At 39.0% G+C, this 24,990-nt stretch overlaps 2 protein-coding genes across 2 annotated transcripts; both read right to left on the bottom strand.

Annotated features, from left to right (window-relative positions):
• Positions 1–7,275: 7,275 nt before the first annotated feature.
• LOC308678846 (olfactory receptor 6N1-like) lies at positions 7,276–8,214 on the bottom strand (the record flags this gene model as incomplete). Its single annotated transcript, XM_081346077.1, has 1 exon — positions 7,276–8,214. One exon carries the CDS (start codon positions 8,212–8,214, stop codon positions 7,276–7,278), a length of 939 nt encoding a protein of 312 aa, XP_081202203.1.
• Positions 8,215–17,572: 9,358 nt separating this feature from the next.
• LOC308678847 (olfactory receptor 6C75-like) lies at positions 17,573–21,815 on the bottom strand (the record flags this gene model as incomplete). Its single annotated transcript, XM_081346078.1, has 2 exons — positions 17,573–18,538; positions 21,492–21,815. The coding sequence occupies 2 exons, from the start codon at positions 21,813–21,815 to the stop codon at positions 17,573–17,575; spliced, it is 1,290 nt and encodes a 429-aa protein (XP_081202204.1).
• Positions 21,816–24,990: the final 3,175 nt, after the last annotated feature.

Genomic DNA, 24,990 nt, shown 5'->3' on the forward strand with positions numbered 1-24,990 from the left:
ATCTCAGATATTGTTCAAGTATATTATTAAGTCTTTCAGAAGCTCCGTCTGTCTGAGGATGGTGACTAGATGACAGTCCTTGGGTGGTTCCTAAGAGGGATAAAAATTCTTTCCAAAATGCCGACGTAAATTGCACCCCTCTGTCAGATATGATGCGTTGTGGTACCCCGTGCAATCTGTAAATATGCTGTACAAAACGTTTTGCTAATGCTTTTGCGGTTGGGATTTTTTGGCAAGGTATGAAATGTACTTGCTTAGAGAACAGATCTGTGACAGTCCAGACTACGGTGTTTCCATTACTTTCTGGCAGTTCTACGATAAAATCCATGGCTATTTCTTTCCATGGGGCTGAGGGGTTTGCCACCGGTTGTAACAGACCTGGTGGTTTCCCTTGCAGTCTTTTGGCCATCGCGCAAATTTGACAGCTACCCACATAGCTTTCTATGTCCTTTTTCATAGATGGCCACCAAAATTGCCTTTTAGTTAAGTGTAAGGTTTTTACAAAGCCAAAGTGTCCTGCTGATTTTGTATCATGGCACAGTTGCATGAAATTGATTCTCTGTGTGGCTGGTATATATAGCTTCTCCCCCACCCATGGCAGTCCATCTTTAATTGTGCACACATGTTTATTTTTCTGGAACCATTCATCACTTTCCAAAGATTTCCTGAATTCTATTCCAGTTTGACTATCTACCTTCGGCTTCATTTTTTCTTGTGCCCTTGTGGTAACTGGTGCTGCCAGTTGTTGTTCCGGTACAAGTGGTTTAAAGTCAGTAACTCTTGTGCTGTTATATTGGGGCATGCGGGATAATGCATCTGCCAGGAAGTTCTTTCCCCCCGGTAAGTGTTTGAGAGTGAAATTGAATCGGTGAAAATGTTGGGACCAGCGGGCTTGCTTAGGAGTGAGCTTCCTGGGCGTTTTTAGTGCTTCCAAATTCTTGTGGTCTGTCCAGACCTGGAAAGGTATTTTATTTCCTTCTAAAAATTGGCGCCATGTTAGTAATGCCCACCTCAACGAGAATGCCTCTTTTTCCCATATTGGCCAGCATTGTTCTGTTTCTGTGAGTTTTCTGGATGTGTATGCGCATGGTTGCAAAGCCCCCCCCATCATTTTCTTGTAATAGTACGGCTCCTACCGCTACATCACTCGCATCTGCCTGTATTACAAAAGGTTTGTCGGGATCTGGGTGTTTTAGGACAGGTTCAGCAGAAAAAAGTCTCTTTAGCCTCTCAAATGCTGCTTGACATTCCATTGACCATTTTAGAGGTTGGCTGGGTTTCACCGGTGACCCCCCCCCCTTTGTTTTCAACAAATTTGTGAGAGGCATGGCTATTTGGCCAAATGTGGGGATGAATTGGCGGTAGAAATTTGCAAACCCCAGGAAACTTTGCAATTGCTTCCATGTGTGGGGGGGTGCCCACTCTAGTACTGCCCTGACCTTCTCAGGGTCCATTTCGATGCCCTCTGGAGATATGCAATATCCCAGGTAGTCAATTTTTTCTTGATGGAATTCACACTTCGATAATTTAGCATATAAATGGGCAGCTCGCAACTTCTTCAGGACTGCTCTGACTAGTTTGATATGTTCCTCTTTGGTTTCTGTGAAGATAAGGATGTCATCGAGGTAAACCAGGACCCCCTTATATAGTTGCTCTCTCAGCACGTCATTAATTATTTGCATAAAGACTGCGGGGGCCCCTTGCAGTCCGAATGGCAATACTTTGAATTGATAGCACCCCATTGGGCAGTTCAATGCAGTCTTCCATTCATCTCCTTCCTTAATCCTAATACGGTAGTATGCTTCCCTCAGGTCTAGTTTGGTAAAAATCTTCCCTTTCGATAGGTGGGATAGCATATCCTTCATTAGGGGAAGGGGGTACAGATTACATTCACTAATCGTATTTAGGTTCCGGTAATCCACGCACAAGTGGAAAGAACCATCCTTCTTCTCCCTGAACAGAACCGGGGTGGCCACTTTGGGTTTGGCAGGCTCAATAAATCCTCTTTCTAAGTTTTTCTTTATGAATCTTTCCATTTCTGCCATTTCCCTTGGGCTCATGGCATACATCCTGGGTTTGGGGAGTTTTGCCCCAGGTTTGAATTCTATGGTGCAGTCTGTGGGGCGGTGGGGGGGAAGCTCATCTGCTCTTTCCTCACTGAAAACCTCAGCCAGGTCCCTCTATTCCTCCGGTATCTCTGGTAACCCCTTCTCTTTCCCCACTGCTGCTGCCTCCTCCCTCCGGGTTGGGGGGGTGCTTTTGGAGTCTTAAGTTCTTCTGCCCCCCCTTTAGGAAATTGAGTTCTGCTGTCCTCCAGTTTATCCCGGGGTTCCATTTCTTCAGCCGTTCCAGTCCTAGAATCATTGGGCATTCCATGCCTGGGGCCACTATAAACGTTATGTCCTCCTCATGGGGCCCCAGTGATAGGTGGATTGGTAAAGTGGCTAGGGTGGCTGGTCCTCCCCCTGCTATTGTCCCATCTAATTGACTAAAAGAGATTGGTTGTTTTAGCCTCCTCACTGGGATGTTCAATCTCTCCACCAGCGTTGGGCTGATAAGGCAGCGGATGCACCCAGAGTCTATCAGAGCTTTTATTTTGGCTTCTTCAGGCATAGGGGAAGCTAATATAGTCACTGTCTTAAGTATGGGTGGAAGGGGTCCACTTACCAATGGTTCTCCCTCTGAGCTGTCTTCCGAGTTGTCCACCATCCCTGCAGTGCAGGCCGGAGTCCAATCCCAGTTCCTGGCAGGAATTGTGGACTCTACAGCCTCTGTCCCCTTCATGGAAGATTCTTTTGTGTTGCCTTGGGGCTTCCCCGGCTTCTTGGAGGATGATGCCTCTGGTTTTCGTGGGGGGGCTTTTGAACGACATTCTGCAGCATGGCCCCCTCTCCCGCAGTTGAAGCAACCCGTTGATTTTTTGGCTGTGGCTGGTGGTTTTTCCCCCTCACGTATTTGCTTGGGTGGCAGGCGGCCCCATGGTTTTCCTCTGTGGTGTCTCTTCAGTAGGTCTATTTCCACTTCCTCCGCCAGGATGTACCAGTCATCGAGATGGGGTGGGTCTCCTCGAGGCAGGCAAGCGTCATACAGGTCGTAGTTTAGACCGTCTTTGGAGTGGCTGAGGAGGATGTCTTCTGGCCAGTTCAGCTTGCTGGCAATGGCTCGGAATTCTTGGGTATAATCAGCCACTGCTAGCCTGCCCTGCCTCACCATTTTGATTCTCTCCCGAGCCTTACGGTCAGCCAAAGGATCCTCGAACTGCTGCCTCAAAGATGACATGAATCGGTTGAAGTCGTCGAGTTCTGGGGCGTTGGAGTCATGCAAGTTCACCACCCAGTCTGCAGCCGTCCCGTCCAGGGCAGATTGCACAATTCGGATGCGTGTTTTGTCACTGAGGATGTCCCGTCCGTACTCTTCCATGTAGCTGAGGACTTGGGTTAGGAAAAATCCCAGTCGTGATGGCTCCCCCTTGAATTTGACTTCCAGGGGTGGGAGTCTTTGGCTGGAGCGTTGTCTGCGTCGTGGCCGGTATCGCTCCTTATCCTGGTCCCCGTCTGTGGTTCTGGGGTCGTGGGTACTGCTGAGGAAACAATTCCTGTTCCATTGGACGGCCCCGGGGTTTCAGGTGCTGGATCCCCTCTGTTACCTTTCCAGTTGCGTCCCCAGGCGCTGCCTCGGTTGCGATTTTCAGCTCTCTCCTCCCTCAGTGAGCTCAGGGTTGCTTTCATCAGATCAATGGCCTTTTCCAGGATCCACTCCTCCTCACTAGCGTGCAGGGAACTCTCCATCTCTTGCCTCCATTCCGGTTGGTGGTTACTCCGCCTCAGGGTCGCTTCTCCCGAAGCCTTTTCCCACTCATTTTTCCTTCCAACGCCCATCGACCACCGGGGTTTTCGGTCGTACTGCTCCACCGCTTCTTCCCCGGCGGAATATGCCACTTCAGCTTCCCATCGTCTCTGGGATTCCATTTGGGGGGAAGACTCCCCCTCCATGGGGCTTCCCTCCTCTCTTGCTTCGTCGCCAGACATTGTATTTGTTGCAAAGTCCCCCGGTAAGGTTTTCCCTTCCAGGTTGACTCTTATAGCAGATTCCGTCTACTGTCAGGACCCACCTCAATCCACATCTTAGGAAATAAGAACTCTTGGATGCAAGTTTAGTCCAAAAGGAAAATGTTTACTAGGATGGAATCGATTGTGGGAATACAAGACGGAATCTAACAAAGTTACATTTCAATCCCATATAAAGCATTCCCATTTCAGCCCTTCCCCTCATCCATTTGGTCAGGCTCTCATCATTTGCTTAGGTGTCAGGCCCTTCCGTGGGAAAGGGAAACTCTCCTTGGTTTTATTGTTATTGCTTCTTCCTTTTTCAGTTGTAAATGAAGATGCGATCCAGATGTGTGTCTCCCCCTCCCTCCCCCAGTTCAACCATTCCCCTGTTGTTTGAAGATCGCCTTAAGTCTATCCTCTCCCCCCCCTTCGGAGAGATGGCAGAATCCCCAGAATAAGCACATTGTTCTACCTATACATTTATGAAATGTGATATAAATGGATTCTGACACCATTGTTCTTCTCCTTCCCTCTGGTGCTTTGGTGAATAACATGAACCCTCTTCTTTGTGGCAGTAGCAGATTGTAGTCTACTTTATTAAATACCTTGCTGAAATCCAAGTAAATTAGGTCCATAGCATTTTGCTGGTCCACTAACTTAGTCACCTTGTCAAAGAATATACTAAGATTTGTCTAGAATGATCTGTTTTTGACAAGTCATGTTGACTTCTGATTAAAACTTTGTTTTCCTCTAGATGTTCACAGATGTTCAACTATCTTTTTCAGAATCTTCCCAGATACTATATGAGGCTCTGAGGTCTGTAGTGGATCCATTTTCCCCTCCTTTTTTGAAGATGGAAACCACATCAGCTCTTTTCCAGTGCTCTGGTATTTCCCCGGTGCTCCAGGACCTTTAAAATATATGGTTCAGTGGTTAAGATCATATATGCTAGTTCTTTCAGAATCCTGGTATGTAATCCATTTGCACCTGGTTTGATTTGTATTCCTAATCTGCTTTTTATGATACTACTTTTGATAGGTCGGGCTACTTTTTTTTTGCATAAAGACAGTTGCAAAGAATGAGGTTCCTTTTTCTCCCTAATGCCCATCACTTCCTTGCCATCTTATCCCATTAGGGGACCCACTGTTTCCTTGGCTTTGTTTGTTTGTTTGTTTGTTTTTGACATGTTGAAATAAACTCTTTTTTAATTAATTCTGACATTTGTTGAAAATCTTACTTCATTCTGAGCCTTAGCTTTCCTGACCACAGTTTTGAAGATTCAGGCTGTATTCTGGTATTCTGGTACCTTAGTTATGTGTCCCTCTTTCCATTTTTTATATGTGTCCTTTTTGTCTTTCAGTTTATCAGCAAATTGTTTATGCAACCATAAAACCAATTCTTCAATTTCTTATTTATTTTTATTTATTTATTTGCAATATTGTGAAGGACTGGATTTTTATAATTACATTTTTCAGATTTTCCTAAGCTTTTTGAGTTGTTTTCCCCTTTAAGATTTCAGCTATGGAATCCTTTCCAAGCTCTAAGTGTGTTAAAATCACTTCTATTAAAGTCTAAGACACTAGTTTGATTTTATACTATTGATTATGTCTTTATTATTCTAAATTCCAATATGACACATGGATATATCTTTCCAATAAATTGAATAACATTTGTTTACATTTTAGTTAAACAAACATAACTATTATGGTTTGAAATATTAAACTTGGGAGATAATGACTTCCATATTACTAATGTTAATTCCCAATGGTTTCATTAAATCAAAAGACACTAAATGCCTGTCTGAAAATAAATAGTTCATCTATTTATTTTAAAGATAAAGAATCTGTATTTGCTACCAAAAAACATGCATTTCTGTATGTTCTGTTCTGTTTACTAAAGACATACGATAATAATATTATTGAACCCATACTAAAACTGCAGTTGTTATGTATGTACCCTATTTTTATTAATAGATCTTAACTATCTATAATTATAATGAAAGCTTATTCAATCTTGTAGGTATGACTCTTAAAATCAGTTTCGTAAAATATAATAGTTTATATAGTTTAAATCAGTAAACAAAGTCATTTCTGTACTTCGTGAACTCTTCAAACTGAACATGAGAAGTTGTATTTTTTTTAAAAAAAATAGAATTTTCAAATTCATACACATTTCTTAATATTTGCAAAGTTTTTACATAATATAATAATCCATTCTGTTTCTGAAACTTTTTTGTATTGTACATAATGCCTCACTTGATATCTGCTTGAAGCTTCATTAAGAAAAAAAATTCTTACTGAGCTTACTGACATGAAAGTTATGAATACTGAATCTTTTCCAGCTAATGAAAGAATTACTCAGTATTTAATTTTACAATATCAAGGAAAGAAACTTCTAAGAAACCTATTTACCATATGTGTAATGGTATGTGACACCATGTGACTGTTCAATTTCATTTGGAATTCTCAGATGCTTTAATATTCAAATGAAGATTCACCAACAAAAATAAAATCATTAATTATGTTTATTTTATATTGTATTTGACTTGTTTTTTAATAAAAGATATTTTACAAACTTTAAGAAACCAAAAAATAAAGAAACATTTTTGCTCTTTATTTCCTTTCTGTAAAAGTTATCTACAAAAGAGACAGGAAAAAAACCTGTATAGAAGTAGATTAAGTGCCTGTTTAGGATTGTATTAGTGTATGAAAAGCTCCAATTTCAATGTCAACAGGGCAGGGAAATAGTTTCCTCTATTTCTGTCTCTCCAGTGAAAGGAGAAATTACATTTTTATTAGGTACCTGTATTTCTGTACCTATTTGATAGTGAAGAATGTTATACTAATTCTGAAATAGAAATGAATAGGAAAGAATGTTAACTCAGAATCATAAAACCCTCTCATCATGAAAATAAGCCCATTCTAGTAATTTAAATTGCTAAAGGCAAGAAGGTATCCCAAATGCTGGTGATCCAATTCATTGTAAATAAAAATCATTTATCCATACAACTGAATCCAACTATAATTGGAAGGATATTTACTGTATGTTATATATCAATATTTATTGAGAAGTATTTTGGGGATATGGTTAAAGATTGGGAAACCATTATTTCTAGTCCTATAGTTACCAGGAGTCAAGATTGACTCAAAGACAAATAAACACACACAGACACACAAATTTGTGGGAACACAAACACACATACATAATTATTTCCCAAAAAACCTTCTTAGCACAGAATGTTTCTAATGATTATCTTTATCTCTCTGTTTCTCAAACTGTAAATAAAGGGATTGACCATAGGGGTTAGAATGGAATATAGAAAAGAGAAGCTCTTATTCATATCTCTGAATTTTCCAGTTGTTGGCATAATGTAGACAAGCATTAAGGAGCCATAGAAAATGGAGACTACAGTGAAATGGGAAGAACAGGTGGAAAATGCCTTTTGTCTCCCATTCACAGATTGGATTTTCATAATTGCTTGGATGATAAAAGCGTAAGATGAGACAGTTATGAAAAATGTAGGTATAATTCCTAAAAATGATGTTATCAAAGCAACTCTTTCAATCACTGAAGTGTCACTGCAAGAAAGACGTATTAAGGGTGTGAAATCACAAAAGAAATGGTCAATTTTGTATTGATTACAGAATGTGAGTTGTGTCAACAAGGATGTCAAAACACTGATAAGCACAAATCCTATTATCCCTGATGTTAAAACCAGCAAAATACATGTTTTGTCATTCATAAGTGTGACATAATGCAAGGGTCTACATATGGCTAGATAACGATCGTAAGACATTGCTGCCAAAAGATAACATTCAGTAGCTCCCAAAGTGGAAAAGAAATGCATCTGTAAAATACAGCCCCAAAGAGAAATTGTTTTCTTTCCAGAGAGAAAAATGGCCAGCATTTTAGGTATTATTGTTGAGGTGTAGCAGATTTCCAAACAGGCTAGATTAGAAAGGAAAAAGTACATAGGAGTATGAAGATGCTTCTCCATCATAACCAATATAATTATGAGAAGGTTTCCAGACAGTGTTACAGTATAAAAGATTAAAAATAATAAGAAGAAAATAGTGTCCAAGTTCTCAGTATTCCCAAATCCAAGAAGGATGAACTCTTTTATCCTTGTTGTGTTCTGCCATTCTGAACGGTTTTCAAACTTCATCTATTAGCAAAATGTCAAATGTTGCTGATTTTGTAATTTATGGTGCATGTAGGTTCCTATATAACTTACTGTAATGCATGAAAAGAAACATTTAAATATATATTCATTTTCCACGGGATGCAGCAAAATTTGCATTTAATTCCAGAAAAAACATAGAGCTTCCTCCACATCAAGTCACATTCACTTAAGGCCCACAGAAATTATGAAGAACTGATAGCCAGGACTATGTTGATTTCTTTTATTGTAAATATTTCCTGCAAATGGAATTAATATACTCAGTTATTTACAAATTGCACTTGTGTCGTGCAGTTAAACACCATAATTGAAAATTATGCATTTCATTGAAAATATTACATTTAAAAACTTTCTGAGCTTAAATCTTGAAATAATAAAAAAAATACCTTTCTAGTTTATTTCTGTTGATCGAAAAGGTAAAAATATAATAATAGTGATTTTTTTTTAAAAAAAAAAAGATACATAAGGAGAATACCTATGATTCTTGATTTAAAAGCTAAAGTTCTAATGTTCCAGTTGTCATAAGAAATAATTCTCCCAAGAATGTGCCATTTAAAAGAAACACATTGTTTTATTAGCTATTGGTAGTAAATATCATCATTCAACTCAGTTGTAGCCTTCTTTTGTTCTCAATGGTATGAACCTACACTAAGGATAAAATAATCACAATAGTCCCAAGAGGGAAAAAAAAATATTTCCAGAAGATAATTTGCCTGGTGGAAATGAAAATTTAGAGGAGGTAAGAGAAAGGAGCAAGCAGGGAATAAATGGCTCTTTTTTATCTTCTCACTCATCTCTATCTACTTTTTTTCTTAATATTTCCAGCAAAACCTGGAAATGTTAAGACATTTTTTTTAGAAAAATAATATTTTCAATGAAACACATAATTTTCAATTATGTTTTTTTTAATTGTATGAACCATATGCAATTTATAATTAATCTTCTAGTCCATTAATTCCATTTGGAGAAAATATTTACAATAAAAGAATGTATAATGTGAAAAACTATAAAATGTTTTTTTTTCAACCTGTCATCAGAAGAAAGTCTGTAAAATGTTGTCAGACCTTTGCAGGTAAATGTATGCAACATTGATCAAATAAATCAATTTTATATTTCTCCCTTTTGATTTTAACAGTTTTAATACTTAGCTCATTCAAATATAGTAGGATTTTATTTCTCTTCAGTTCTTTTTCATTCCACTTCACAGGCTTCTTCAAGGTTTCAACAGGCACTTTTGGAGATCCAAAACAAGATACTGGATGGGAGTGGATGCCTGATGTAAGGGTCCTAATAACATTCCCTCAATATTGGTCTGTAATTTTTAGATTGGGTAAGATCTTGATCTTCCTTTGGAATCAATGCTATAAATGCTGTTTTCCATGATGGAGGCACTTCTCCCCCAGATTGAATTGTTCTAAATAATTCTTTTAAAGGTTCCACCAACTCTAATTGTAAGTTTTTATAATAAATGGCTGTCAAACCATCTGTTACAGGTGCCTTATCCACTTTTAGATATTTAATTGCTAAAATAATTTCTTCAGCAGTTATCAGTTGATTCATCCCTTTCCTTTGTTCTTGTGTAAGTATAGGGATATTCACTTCTTGTAAATACCTATCTGTATCTAAACCTCGGATTATATCCCTAGCATATAATTTGGAATTGTTGTTGTTGTTGTTAGTTGCGAAGTCGTGTCCGACCCATCACGACCCTATGGACAATGTTCCTCCAGGCTTTCCTGTCCTCTACCATCTTCTGGAGTCCATTTAAGCTCATGCCTACTGCTTCAGTAACTCCATCCAGCCACCTCATTCTCTGTCGTCCCCTTCTTCTATTGCCCTCAATCTTTCCAAGCATTAGGCTCTTCTCCAGTGAGTCCTTCCTCCTCATTAGGTGGCCAAAGTATTTGAGTTTTAGCTTCAGGATCTGGCCTTCTAAAGAGCAGTCAGGGTTGATCTCCTCTAGGACTGACCAGTTTGATCGCCTTGCAGTCCAAGGGACTCACAGGAGTCTTCTCCAGCACCATAGTTCAAAGGCCTCAATTCTTTTGCGCTCAGCCTTTCTTATGGTCCAACTTTCACTGCCATACATTGCAACTGGGAAGACCATAGCCTTGACTATACGCACTTTTGTTGACAGGGTGATGTCTCTGCTTTTTAGTGTGCTGTCTAGATTTGCCATGGCTTTCCTCCCGAGGAGCAAGCGTCTTTTAATTTCTTGACTACAGTCCCCATCTGCAGTGATCTTGGAGCCCAGGAAAATAAAATCTGTCACTACCTCCATTTCTTCCCCATCTATTTGCCAGGAATTGAGAGGGCCGGATGCCATGATCTTGGTTTTCTTAATGTTTAGTTTCAACCCAACTTTTGCACTCTCCTTCTTCACTCTCAACAAGAGACTCTTCAGTTCCTCTTCACTTTCTGCCATTAGAGTGGTATCATCTGCATATCTTAGCTTGTTGATATTTCTTCCAGCAATCTTAATTCCAACTTTTGATTCATCTAGCCCTGCCTTTCTCATGATGTGCTCTGCATATAAGTTAAATAGGCAAGGCGACAGTATACAGCCTTGCCGGACTCCTTTCCCAATTTTGAACCAATCAGTGGTTCCGTGTCCAGTTCTCACTGTTGCTTCTTGGCCCGAATATAGGTTTCTCAAGAGACAAATAAGATGTTCTGGTACTCCCATCTCTTTAAGAACTTGCCACAGTTTGTTATGATCCACACAATCAAAGGCTTTAGCATAGTCAATGAAGCAGAAGTAGATGTTTTTCTGGAACTCTCTAGCTTTCTCCATGATCCAGCATATGTTGGCAATTTGATCTCTAGTTCCTCTGCCTCTTCGAAATCCTGCCTGTACTTCTGGTAGTTCTCGATCCACATACTGCTGAAGTCTAGCTTGTAGGATTTTAAGCATAACTTTACTAGCATGAGAAATGAGTGCAATGGTGCGATAGTTTGAACATTCTTTGGCACTGCCTTTCTTTGGAATTGGAATGTAAACTGATCTTTTCCAATCCTGTGGCCACTGTTGAGTTTTCCAAATTTGCTGACAAATTGAGTGTAGCACTTTTACTGCATCGTCTTTTAAGATTTTGAATAGCTCAGCTGGAATACTGTCACCTCCACTAGCTTTGTTGTTGCTCAGCTTTTCTAAGGCCCACTTCACTTCACATTCTAGGATGTCTGGCTCGAGGTCAGTGACCACCTCATTGTGATTATCAGGGACGTTAAGCTCATTCTTGTATAGTTCTTCTGTGTAATTTTGCCATCTCTTCTTAATCTCTTCTACCTCTGTTAGGTCCCTGCCATTTTGGTCCTTTATCATGCCCATTTTTGCATTGAATGTTCCCTTCATCTCTCCAATTTTCTTGAAAAGATCTCTGGTCCTCCCTATTCTATTGTTTTCTTCTATTTCTTTGCACTGTTCATTTAAGAAGGCATTCTTATCTCTTCTAGCTATTCTCTGGAATTCTGCATTCAATTGGGCGTATCTTTTTCTCCCTTGCCTTTTGCTTCCCTCCTTTCCTCAGCTATTTGCAAAGCTTCCTCAGACAGCCATTTTGTTTTCTTGCATTTCTTTTTCTTTGGGATGGTTTTGGTTGCTACCTCTTGTACAATGTTGCGAACCTCTGTCCATAGTTCTTCAGGCACCCTGTCTATCAGATGTAATTCCTTAAATCTATTTGTCACCTCTACTGTATATTCAACAGGGATATGATTTAATTCATACCTGACTGGCCTAGTGTTTTTCCCTACTTTCTTCAGTTTAAGCCTAAACTTTGCAACAAGAAGCTCATGGTCTGAGCCACAGTCAGCTCCTGGTCTTGTTTTTACTGACTGTATAGAGCTTCTCCATCTTTGGCTGCAGAGCATATAGTCAATCTGATTTCTGTGTTGACCGTCTGGTGATGTCCATGTGTAGAGCCGTCTCTTGGGTTGTTGGAAAAGAGTGTTTGCTATGACCATCGTATTCTCTTGACAAAATTCTATCAGCCTGTGCCCTGCTTCATTTTGTACTCCAAGGCCAAACTTGCCTGTTATTCCGGTTATCTTTTGGCTTCCTTCTTTAGCATTCCAATCCCCCATGATGATAAGGACATCATTTTTTGGTGTTAGTTCTATAAGGTGCTGTAGGGCTTCATAGAACCGGTCAATTTCATCCTCTTCAGCACCGGTGGTTTGGGCATAGACTTGGACTACTGTGATATTGAATGGTTTGCCTTGGATTCGAACTGAGATCATTCTGTCATTTTGAGGATTGTATCCCAGTATTGCTTTTCTTACTCTTTTATTGACTATGAAGGCTACTCCATTTCTTCTGAGGGATTCATGCCCGCAGTAGTATACCTGATGGTCATCTGAATTAAATTCACCCATTCCTGTCCATTTTAGTTCGCTGATACCTAAGATGTCGATGTTCAGTCTTGTCATCTCTTGTTTGACCACGTCCAGCTTGCCTTGATTCATGGATCTTACATTCCAGGTTCCTATGGAGAAAAAATCTTTACAGCATCGGACTTTCCTTTCACCACCAGACATATCCACAGCTGAGCGTCCTTTCGGCTTTGGCCCAGTTGCTTCATTCTTTCTGGCGCTACTAGTACTAGCCCTCTGCTCTTCCTCAGTAGCATATTGGACGCCTTCCGACCTGAGGGGCTCATCTTCCAGCGTCATATCATTTTGCCTTTTGGTACTGTCCATAGGGTTTTCATGGCAAAGATACTGGAGTGGGTTGCCATTTCCTTCTCCAGTGGATCACGTTTTGTCAGAACTCTCTGCTATGACCTGTCCGTCTTGGGTGGCCCTGCACGGCATAGCTCATAGCTTCATTGAATTACGCAAGCCCCTTCGCCACGACAAGGCAGTAATCCATGAAGGGGTAATTTGGAATAAAATTCAACAAAAGCCTTTTTAATAAGATTTTGCTGAAACACCTCTTTACTCTTACATTCTATCTTATCTATATTACGTGATTTTTGTTTTTTCCTTAACAGATAAGCTAGCCACCTATCTGGTTTATTACCATTGTAGAAGGTATTATGTTTAGCATATCGTAAATTAGTTGCCACTTGATCTGCCATCAGCATGTTAAACTGCTCTCTTAACAAATTAATTGCTTCTTTCACCCTCTTGTTAGATGGGTTCAAAATAAAAGCCCTCTCTTTCATCTTTATTTCCTCCTCTAGCTCCTTACACTTATATTCCAATCTACGTCTATGTTTATTATTCAAATATAATAAAACTCCTCTCATATAAGCTTTACTTGCGTCCCAGACCATTTCAATTGGAGTACCCTTATGCATATTTATAGTAAAAAAAATCATTTGTTTTTTTTACATTCTTCCACATTTTCCTCATATCTAAACAAATTTTCATTTAATCTCCAGGATCTCCTATCTCCCTTCCCCTGGTCCAATTCCATCCATACTGGACTGTGATCTGATAAAGTTCTTGGACATATCTTAATCTTCTTAACCCTAGAAAAAAATCATTAGTAGTTAATACAAAGTCAATCCTGGAAAAAGATTGATGTCTATCAGAAAAAAAAGTAAAATCCCTTTCTTCCACATTTCATTCTCTCCAAACATCTCTCAGTTCCAAATCATCTTTCATATCGAAAAATGATTTAGGTAATCTAGCATGATTTGGAGTACTTTTAAAAGGTCCTTTTTATTTTTCTGTGTGTCCAGCACTCCATTCCAATCTCCCATTAAAATACACGATTTATAATCCCATTCAATTATTTTATTATGTAGAAGTTTGTAAAATTCTCCTTGTTGTTGATTAGGTGCATATAATCCGATTAAAAGTATTTTCTTCCCTTCTATTAAAAGTTCAATTATAATATATCTTCCTTGTTTATCTGCTTCAATTAGGTTAGCTGTTAAAGTCTTCTTCACATAAATAACTACACCATTTTTCTTTTCTGGAGCAGATGCTATAAATTGTATACCCAGTCTGGAATTTATCAAACATTTTTAATCAGATACACAGATATGCGTTTTCTGCAAACATATAACATCATTTTTAGATTGTTTCAAATACTGAAATATTTTCTTTCTCTTTTGCGGTGAGTTTAAACCATTAACATTCCATATTAGAAACTTTGTCGCCATCTTTTGTGACTTGAAGCTTTCGAAGCGTATCTTGCAGATCCAAAAGCATCTGCTTCTTTGGTCTCACTCCTCCCACTGCTTCACTATTAGATTCTTGAGTTGTAATTGTAGGATACTGTTTCTATTGCTGTTGTTGTTGTTCCTTTTATCTGGTTGCAGCCCGTGTCATTCTTTGAGCCTTTGATTCTTCTAATGGGGCCAAGGGCTGCACAATTTCCAGAGTTTGCTGTACTTCTTTTGGAATCAGCGAGGTGGTTTCTTCACCTCACTGAATACCTTCCGATTGTATCTGTCGAACTCCTTCTTCCTTCCCTCTTTTAAATTCTGGGGATGGCAGTGGGTCTGCTTTCAATATGTTACAATAAAAGTCTTGTGCCTTCAGAACTGTATTAAGATGCTATCTTGTACCAGCATAATTCACCACTATCCCAGTAGGTATCTCCCATCTAAACTGGATCTGTTGTTTTTTTAATTCATCTGTCAGAAAAACAAACTCTTTCCTTTTTCTTAAAATTCTTGGTGGAATTTCTTTCAAAATTAAGACCTCTTGATCAGCCACTTTAAATCTGTTATTATAAAAGGCTTGAATAATCACATTTCTAATTGTTCTCTTTGTAAAATAAACAACCACATCTCTTGGTAATTTTCTTTGCCTAGCAATCCAGAAGTTGACACGAAATATTTTATCTATTTCCAATATAAAATCTTCAGCACGCCAACCCAAAATAGGCACCACAGCTTTTGCCAGTATCTCTTCCAAATTTTCTTGTGGATTTTCTTTCAAACCTCTTATCCTCAAGGCAAACTCCACGTCTCTATATTGTATCATTACCACCTCATCATCAATTTTATCCATTTTATTCTCAGCTTCACATATTTTAGCCTCCAATATCAAATTGCTTTGCTTAACTTCTTCCACACATTCATCCAGACTCTCAATACAAACTGTCAGTCCCTGAAATGCCAGCAAAATATCCTCTCGTATTTCCTTATTTTTCTCATTAATGAGCTCTGCCATTTGCTCAGATATTTGTTCAGATTGAAGTTTTAGACCATCTTTTCAATCTTTTAGTGTTAATGTGGGTGTAGGTGCTGCAGGGGGTGGGATCAATGTCTGAAGTCCAGATTGTTGAACTGGTGATGCCCCCGCACTTTTAGAAACAGTAAATCTAGGTGGTTTGGAAGCCATTTTAACACCCAATTAACTTTATTTTCTCACTTTCACTTTTCTGCCCAAGTTGCAAATTTGTTGCTTAGCTGTTAAATATCCAAATCTTTTAAATCTCTTTTAAACCAACTTCAAATGTTTTAACAAAGTCTTTTACAAGTTTAAAAATCCACTTGATGTCTTCCTCCTTGATCTTTTATATTATTTTCCTCATTTTTTTTATTCTTCCCACTTTCTCCAGAAAATTTAATCCGGCAGTATCTTCCTCCCCTTCTTTTAAGTTAAACTGGAGTTAAAGATCATATACTTGCTATTTCAATATTCTCCTGCTCAGCTCTGCCTGTGTCCAAGTAATCCAAAGTACAATATTGAGTGCAGGGATGGTTGCAGCGTCCTGCTCTGTTTTAAAACCTTAAAACAGAGGAGTCCCCGAGTCTGGATCTAATTCAGGCTCCGAGGGAGCTCTCACCCTTCGACCCCCAGATTAATAATTCTGGGGGTCTAGGAGAGCTCTACCTCTACCTGAATGCACACCCTCCCCTCTTCTCCCAAAGGGAGGATTCCCAAACTGCAAAACAGCTGATTGTCGCTGTTTTTGCGATTCAAACAGAACAATGGGGCTGACGGTCAGAAATAACCGCCATTGACGGAGCCTTGCCACCCGGAAGTCCCTTGCCACCCAGAAGTCCTAATTAACAGCTCTTGATCATGATACTCTATTTTTGTCAATGCAAATTCAAATGGCTTTCTTGTTTGTTTGTTTGTTTGTTTGTTTGTTTATTTTTGCAGCTGTGACTCATCATTGGCTCATATTCAGCTTACAAAGCACTAAAGTACCCAGGTCCTTTTCACATGCAATGCTGTGTAATGTGGTTCTTTATCATGAACCTGCACTCTTGGATTTTATTATCTTCTTACCTGTGTAAAAACTCTTCATTTGTCCCTGTTGAAGTTAATCTTTTTGGGTTTGGGCTATTATTATAGCTTGTCAGGGACCCCTTGTTGGTATCTAAGGTGTTTGCTACCCTCCAGCAGTGGTGGAATTCAGCCCGTTTGCAGCACTTTGGCAGAACCAGTAGCTATTTTTTTGTTGCCCACACCCAGAATGGACTTCTAGAAGTGGCATCCACACAGAGAACCAGTTTTTCGCATATTGGAATCCCACCACTGCCTCCAGCTCTTTGTCATCTGCACTTGAATTATCATTTTTATCATATTGCTGTTCCAGGGTTGTGCCACATATCAAAAGTAACAGCCTGTGATTGCAGGTCCATGTGCTCCAGGTTTACCTCCACAAACTTCTCAACAGCTCTTAAATATCACTTGTCTAATTCAACAGATGAAAAATAATAAAAATAAAATAATACATGGAAAAAAGATAAACCGTAACCGTGTTTTTATTGAATTTTGATTGCTACTTTTTTCCTTCTCTCAATTGTTCCACTCATTATGTTCTTTTTATAGAAAGGAAAGCAGCTGTCAGTTGAAAATTAAGAGAGGCCAGAAAGAGGTAAATTATTCAAAGTAGGTCTTTGTTAGTCAGCACCTTGGACTGAAAACTGGCAAATCATTGCTGTCACATCTCAATCTAGCAGAATTTTCTTAAAACACATTAGAATCCAATTCTAAAGCTTTAAGAGCAAAAGAAAGAAAGAAAGGAAAAAACCCACAGGGAAGAAATGATAGTCTCCTTAAATACCCAATAATGTGATAAAGAGACTAGTATTACTATGATATCAAGTACAATAGATGCAGTTTTCTGTGATATATAATCAATGAAGGTTGAACCTGTTACTCATTAATACTTCATAATGCAGTGGTTTGAAATTAACAGGTGACAAATTGCAAAAATGTTATTGTTAAAAAGCAATATCCCATGAACCAAAGGAACCAAAAGAGGTACAACTGGATTGAATAGAAATTTACTGAATATTTATTTATCCAATAGTAAATAAATTAATATATTTATGCCTAAGGGGAAAATTGTTTCTAGAAATCATTTTAAATAGAATCATTAAATATGTACAATGGAAATGTTTTCAAACTGTATCTCTTGATATTAATGAAATTCAGAAAATTTCCCATATTTGAAGAATTCTTTTCTAAGGATTTCTTTTATGTCTTTATTTCGTAGAGTGTAAATGAAGGGATTGACAATGGGGGTAAGAACAGAATATACAAAAGAAAAGCCCTTTTTCATATCTTCAAATTTTCCATTGGTTGGCAAAATGTAAACAAACATTAAGGATCCATAAAAAATAGAAACTACAGTCAGATGGGAAGAACAAGTGGAAAATGCCTTTTTTCTCCCATCCACAGATGGTATTTTCAGAATTGCTCTAATAATAAGTGCATAGGATGAAACCGTTATGAAAAATGTAGATAGAAGTCCTATAGATGATGTTATCAAAGCAACACTTTCAATCATCCAAGTGTCACTGCAAGAAAGTCTTACCAGGGGTGTGAAATCACAAAAGAAATGGTCAATTATATATTGACTACAGAATGTGAGTTGTGTCAGCAAGGATGTTAAAATTGTGATAAGAAATGAACCATTTATCCAAGATATTGTAACTAGCAAGATACATGTTTTGTTGTTCATAATAAGGACATAATGTAAGGGTCTACATATGGCTAAATAACAGTCATATGACATTGCTGCCAAGAGGTAACACTCTGTAGCTGCCAGAGTGCAAAAGAAATGCATCTGTAAAATACAGCCCCAAAGAGAAATTGTTTTCTTTCCAGAAAGAAAAGTGGCCAGCATTTTAGGTATTATAACTGAAGTGTAGCATATCTCCAAATAGGAAAGATTAGCAAGGAAGAAGTACATAGGGGTGTGGAGATGCTTTTCCAGCACAACCAATGTAATTATGAGAAGGTTCCCAGATAATGTTACAGTATAAATTATTAGAAATAATATGAAGAGGAGAGGATTAAAGTTTTTAGTGTTTCCAAATCCAAGAAGGATGAACTCTTTTATCCTTGATGTATTCTGCCATTCTGAAGATTTTTCAAGCTGCATCTATTAATAAGACATCAGGCATTAATTATCTGGAAGCATATGGACCATATAAGCGTACTGAAATATCTTATCAGTTTTGTATAAAGTCAGAACTTGTTGAATTTTGTGAAACTATTTTTGTACATATATTCACTTTTCATGAATTATAGCAAAAATTGCATAGATTCCACACAAAAAATGTAGAACATTCAGATAAGACCAACTAAAGTTATGACAAACTGTTAGTCAGGACTACGTTGATTTCTTTGTTTGGAAATATTTCACCCAAATGGAATTAATGGACCAGATTATTTACAAATTGCATATGTGTTGGATTTAAAGCGAGCGGGGGGGGGGGAAGTATTCCTATTGGAATATATGCTAGTAAGATATTAACATTAATAATATATAATATAAAAAATATGCTATTAAAATATTAACAATTAAGAAACATGAAAATTATTAATTTCATTGTAAATTTTGCTATTTTAAAAATTCTGAGCTTAAATACTTAAATAACAAGAAATGTTTTCTAAGTATTATTTCTGCTTACAGGAAATATTAATAATGAAATGAAAAACAAATATAAGAAGAATACTTATGGTTCTTGTTTTCAAATGTAGTTCCACTGTCCAGTTATTTTTAACCAATTAACTAACTTATCTTTATCCTTATCCTTAGTTTTCCAGGATGTGACATTTCAAAAGAAACAGACAATGTTTTACTAAATCTTGGCAGGCTATCTTTTAGTTCACCTCTGTTGCATCCTCCTTTTGTTCACAGTGATATGAAGCTATACTAAGTGCAAAATAACAAGAATGGTCCCAAGAGGGTAAAAAATGCTTCTAGAACATTATTGACCTCATGGAAATGAAGGTTTGGGGGAGGGAGGTGAAAGGAGGAAAACAAAAACAAAACTCACAAAGAGTAAAGAGTTCTGCTGAGACTTGACTAATTGCTGATAACATGCAGACTTCTCTGCTAGGTTTTAGAACCTGGTCTTCTGCAGCACATAAAACTCAAACAAAAAGCCCATTGCCGGCAATGGGGAAAAAGTCATGATAAATCACGTGATGTCACGTGACGTTGTGAGTTTGACATGCCTGCTCTAAGTATAAGGAAAGACTTAGGTTAGCAGGGTCTAATTATAAAAGTATAAAAGTAAGGAACTTTATTGAAAATTTAGTCACTAATTCAGTCTTTAAAATTCTGTGAATCATCTTAAATAATGTTTTCCCAAATTTGATTTTACCGTTTCTTATTATTTCACAATACAATATACCAAATTAAAGTTCATAAAAATAATTTTAAAACATGTGCATGTCAATTTCTCTATTCATTTTAATTATATGCCATACTTGACAACATGTGAAACCCTCTGCGGGTGTATGTTGTTGTAGTTATGTTAACAATACAATAACAAGAATTAAACAAACAAACAAACAAACATGGTTTGAAATGGATATGTGGAGTTTAATTCCCATAATTCCTACCAATGGCCATGCTCAGTGGAGAATCTTTGGAGCCGAATTTCATGTTACTGGACAGCACATATCCTGAATAAATGGATGAGTGTTTTTACTACACATTGTTTAGAAGAAGCAGTAGGAACACTACAATGCATTGGACATAATAAGAAATATTTAGGCAGAGGATGATTTGAGAAAACTTCTAAAAGAATTAGCAACAAGTCGCCTTACAGAGTTGCTAGGTGAATGGATTCAGGTAATTGTGATAAAAATGCTAGTTTTATAATAAAAAAGTATGTTGGCAAACTTTGTACAGTAGATATATGTGCCACTCTAATGAAATTTCTTCTTACACTTCTTGATAATGCCTCCAATTATTGAGATGTTACTCTAGTGAGAAACATTATATTCCTTAAATAAGTAAATAAATAGTTTAATTTAAAAATAATATCTCAAGGATTAGTAAATATAAAAAAAAATTTTTAGTGTTCTACTTAGACTCTCTGACGGCCATTAGCTTTATGCTAAAGAGTTATTACCATGAAATCAGTATGTCCTAAAAGTTTGTTCACTTGCTTTTTCTTTACCACAGGATATTCAAATCGTGGTGTTCGCGGCGGGTTCCTGGTAAGAAAGCAGGACAGCTGGCTTAACACAGCAGTTGTTTTATTTACCTCACAGGAACGAACAAGTAGGGGACAATCTCCCCTTATATAGGGATGCCAGCGGGTGGCTAGCCAATCCCTGTCCTAGAACACTTCCCGCCATTTTGGCTCCTTCCAATCTGCGTGGACCATGTGTGCAGCTGTCAAACTCAGCTGTCAATTGTAGCCGCGTGTGGAGCTGTCAACGGAAACCGTGTGTGCGGCTGTCAGCTGTCAAAGGGAGCTGACACGCGTTTCTTATTTTGAACAGTGTTGATAATTACATACAATACATCCCTTTCCCCCCCACAAGTAACAATTTAACTATTTACATTATAATGGCTGTGTGCAGACGTTCATTCCGCCTGACCCTAGGGGTTTCAGCCAAACATAGTCTCGCAAGTATGCTGGCGGTTTCCTTGCTCTGCTGGAGCGTCGGAGGGGTTGGTCCGAAGCTTTCTCCCTGGGGAGGGAGATAGTCTCTGCGGGTTCGGGATCGTCTGGATGGTTGGGAGCGGTAGCAGGGCTTGCTGGGGTGCTTGGCGTTTCCTCGGGATCTGGGTGGGTCCTGTTCCCTTTGAGCGATGTCGATTCTGCAGTTTTGGGGGTGATGTGAACAGGGTCTGCTGCAACTGGGTCTGCTTCATGTCTGGGGTTGCTTAGTCCTCTTTTCCTTAGCTGGTCAAGGTGTCACCTCATCTGTCAGCCCCCTTCCCCCTCAACTAGATAAGAAATGGGTCCTGTGCACAGAATAATGGTCCCTGGCAGCCATTTGTCCCCTTGCCCGAAATTCCTGGCCCAGACAAGATCCCCAGAGTTAAATTGTCGTGGCAGGGGTGGTAGCTCGGGTGCAGTAGTTACCCTATCGGGGTGCAGTCTGTCCAGCCTGGTTGTTAATCGACGCCCCCAACGTAATTCTGCCAGGCTTTTGCCAGTAGCTGTGCAAGGGGTTGAGTGCTGTGCGAGCAGGAATTGTGCAAGCCGCTGGTGCCAGTCGCCGGAGATGATACGCCGCAAAGAGTCATTGGTAGTCTGTACCATAATTTCTGCCAGGCCATTAGTAGATGGCCGGAAGGGAGCCGTGGTGACGTGTTTAATTAAGTTGGCCTTGATGAAAATCTGGAAAGTAGCAGAAGTGAATTGCGGTCCGTTGTCTGATACTATAACATCTGGGAGACCGTGCATAGCGAAGAGCCCCCTAAGCACTTGTATCGTGCTGGTTTTGGTGAGACTCCTAATGGGGATGACCTCTAGCCACCTTGAATAGCTGTCCACTACTATGAGGAACAGCTGCTCTTGGAAGAGTCCGGCATAATCTATATGTATCCTTGCCCAGGGTCTCTGTGAGTGCTCCCACTTGTGTAGTGGTGTGTGGGGGTGTCCTGGTCTGGATTGCTGGCATGGGAAGCAGCCTGCAACATAATTTTCAATGTCTCTGTCTATGCCTGGCCACCACAAATAGCTTCTGGCTAAGGCTTTCATTTTTACTATGCCAGGATGACCTTCATGCAAACTTAAGAGAGTTTTGGTCCTGTGTTTTTTCGGGAATTACTACCCTGCTTCCCCATAACACACATCCCTGGTGTGTTGATAATTCATTTCTCCTATTGTAAAATGCTTGGAATTCGGTGCCTGGGCAGTGGTTTTGCCAGCCCGAAGTTACCCATGCTAAAACTCTGCTCAGAGGTTTGTCAGAGGCTGTTGCTGACGCTATGTCTTTAACCTGAAGAGGGCAATCTGGAAGTTCATTGATGGCCAGGATTTGTCCCCCCAGAGCAGGGTCTGGGTCTCATTCTGTAATGGGGAGTCTACTTAGTCTGTCTCCGTGACACATTTTCCTACCCGGCTTTTGTATTAATTTGAAGGTATAAGCTGACAGGAATGTGGACCAGAGCAGGACTCTTGGGGACAGAATCTGGGGGGTTTGTTTGTTAACTGTAAAGAGTCCTAATAGAGGCTTGTGGTCGGTGAAAATCGTAAATTGCCATACTTGACAACATGTGAAACCCTCTGCGGGTGTATGTTGTTGTACTTATGTTAACAATACAATAACAAGAATTAAACAAACAAACAAACATGGTTTGAAATGGATATGTGGAGTTTAATTCCCATAATTCCTACCAATGGCCATGCTCAGTGGAGAATCTTTGGAGCTGAATTTCATGTTACTGGACAGCACATATCCTGAATAAATGGATGAGTGTTTTTACTACACATTGTTTAGAAGAAGCAGTAGGATCACTACAATGCATTGGACATAATAAGAAATATTTAGGCAGAGGATGATTTGAGAAAACTTCTAAAAGAATTAGCAACAAGTTGCCTTACAACTTGTTATAGACTTTAGCCTCCAGTTGTCTAGTCCTCTTTATTGTTCTTCTCTGCACTCTTTCAACATCTTTTTATATTGTGGATGCAATATTCCAAGTATGGTCTTAACAAGACCACATTTGGAATATGTCTTACCAAGACATTATAAAGTGTGCCAACACTTCACATGAAGTTCTATTCCTCTGTTACTGCAGCCTTTGCTTTTTGGCAGCTGCAGCACATTGCTGGCTTATATTCAAGTGATTGTGGGCTAGGACTCCAAGATCATTAAACAGTTACCACTACTGAGCTATTCCACTGGTTAATTGTCCTCATTGTCAGGAGGTTTTTCCTTAATTCCAGGTTGCTTCTCTCTTTGATCAGTTTCTAACCATTGTTTCTTCTCCTGCCCTCTGGTGCTTTGGTGAATAACATGACCCCTCTTCTTTGTGGCAGTAGCAGATTGCCATTTAAAAGAAACAGACATTGTTTTATTAGCTATTGGTAGTAAATATCATCATTCAACTCAGTTGTAGCCTTCTTTTGTTCTCAATGGTATGAACCTACACTAAGGATAAAATAATCACAATAGTCCCAAGAGGAAAAAAAAAATATTTCCAGAAGATAATTTGCCTGGTGGAAATGAAAATTTAGAGGAGGTAAGAGAAAGGAGCAAGCAGGGAATAAATGGCTCTTTTTTATCTTCTCACTCATCTCTATCTACTTTTTTTCTTAATATTTCCAGCAAAACCTGGAAATGTTAAGACATTTTTTTTAGAAAAATAATATTTTCAATGAAACACATAATTTTCAATTATGTTTTTTTTAATTGTATGAACCATATGCAATTTATAATTAATCTTCTAGTCCATTAATTCCATTTGGAGAAAATATTTACAATAAAAGAATGTATAATGTGAAAAACTATAAAATGTTTTTTTTTCCAACCTGTCATCAGAAGAAAGTCTGTGAAATGTTATCAGACCTTTGCAGGTAAATGTATGCAACGTTGATCAAATAAACCAATTTTATATTTTAACAGTTTTAATACTTAGCTCATTCAAATATAGTAGGATTTTATTTCTCTTCAGTTCTTTTTCATTCCACTTCACAGGCTTCTTCAAGGTTTCAACAGGCACTTTTGGAGATCCAAAACAAGATACTGGATGGGAGTGGATGCCTGATGTAAGGGTCCTAATAACATTCCCTCAATATTGAAGAAAAGCAAGTGGGGTCTTTCTCCCTATAGTGCTCTTGTCGAATGCCCTACCATATGTCCCTGCCTGACCATACAAAGAATATCAACAGTGTCCAAGAGTTTGGTTCAGTAACAGCAAGGGCAAGGATCTGGCACTTGTGGATACAGAGGAGGGCTGGATTCATATCCATGATCATAACCAGGGCCGAAACTATTGGACATAGAGCCACAGCTAGAGATGGAATTGGCTGCTATTCTGCTGAGCCTCATGGGTTCCACGTTGAGAATAAAGGTGGTAATGACAGTGGCTGTGGCAACAGTGGAAACTAGGGTAGAGATGGAAAAATCCAAAGCTGGACCATAACATCAGCTATAGCAAAGGTGCAGCTGCAGGGCTGGTGGACAGAGGAGAGTCAGAACTGATGGTTGGACACCAGACCTGGAGGCTGCAGCTGGCCCTTAGGAGAGGCCTGGAAACAATCCCAAGGAGGCGATTCTGGAAATTCAGTAGAGGACTGGGTAGTGAGCCTCAGTGCTGGAGGAAGGTAGTGCCCCACGATGACTGGGAAGTCTGCTTCTAGGATGGAAACCTGGGTGAACCTGTACATTTGGAGGTGAATGGTTGCATGCAATCGAGAGGGAGTATCAGTTGGAGGGGATTAGTGAGTATATTCTGTCCCCTGTTGGCCAGTGAGAAATCAGTGAAGAGCCCTGGTAGAATGCAGTATTGCAAACTAAATCTGTCTACAGTCTGGAGTTCAATCCTGACAGAGCTCCATCCTGGAGTTCAAGCCTTCTATCCTTCCAAGGTTGATAAAATGCGGACACAGCTTGTTGAGAGCAATATGCTGA

This window comes from Vipera berus, assembly GCF_964194415.1.
Source record: "Vipera berus genome assembly, chromosome: Z".
Classification (NCBI taxonomy): Eukaryota; Metazoa; Chordata; class Lepidosauria; order Squamata; family Viperidae; genus Vipera; species Vipera berus.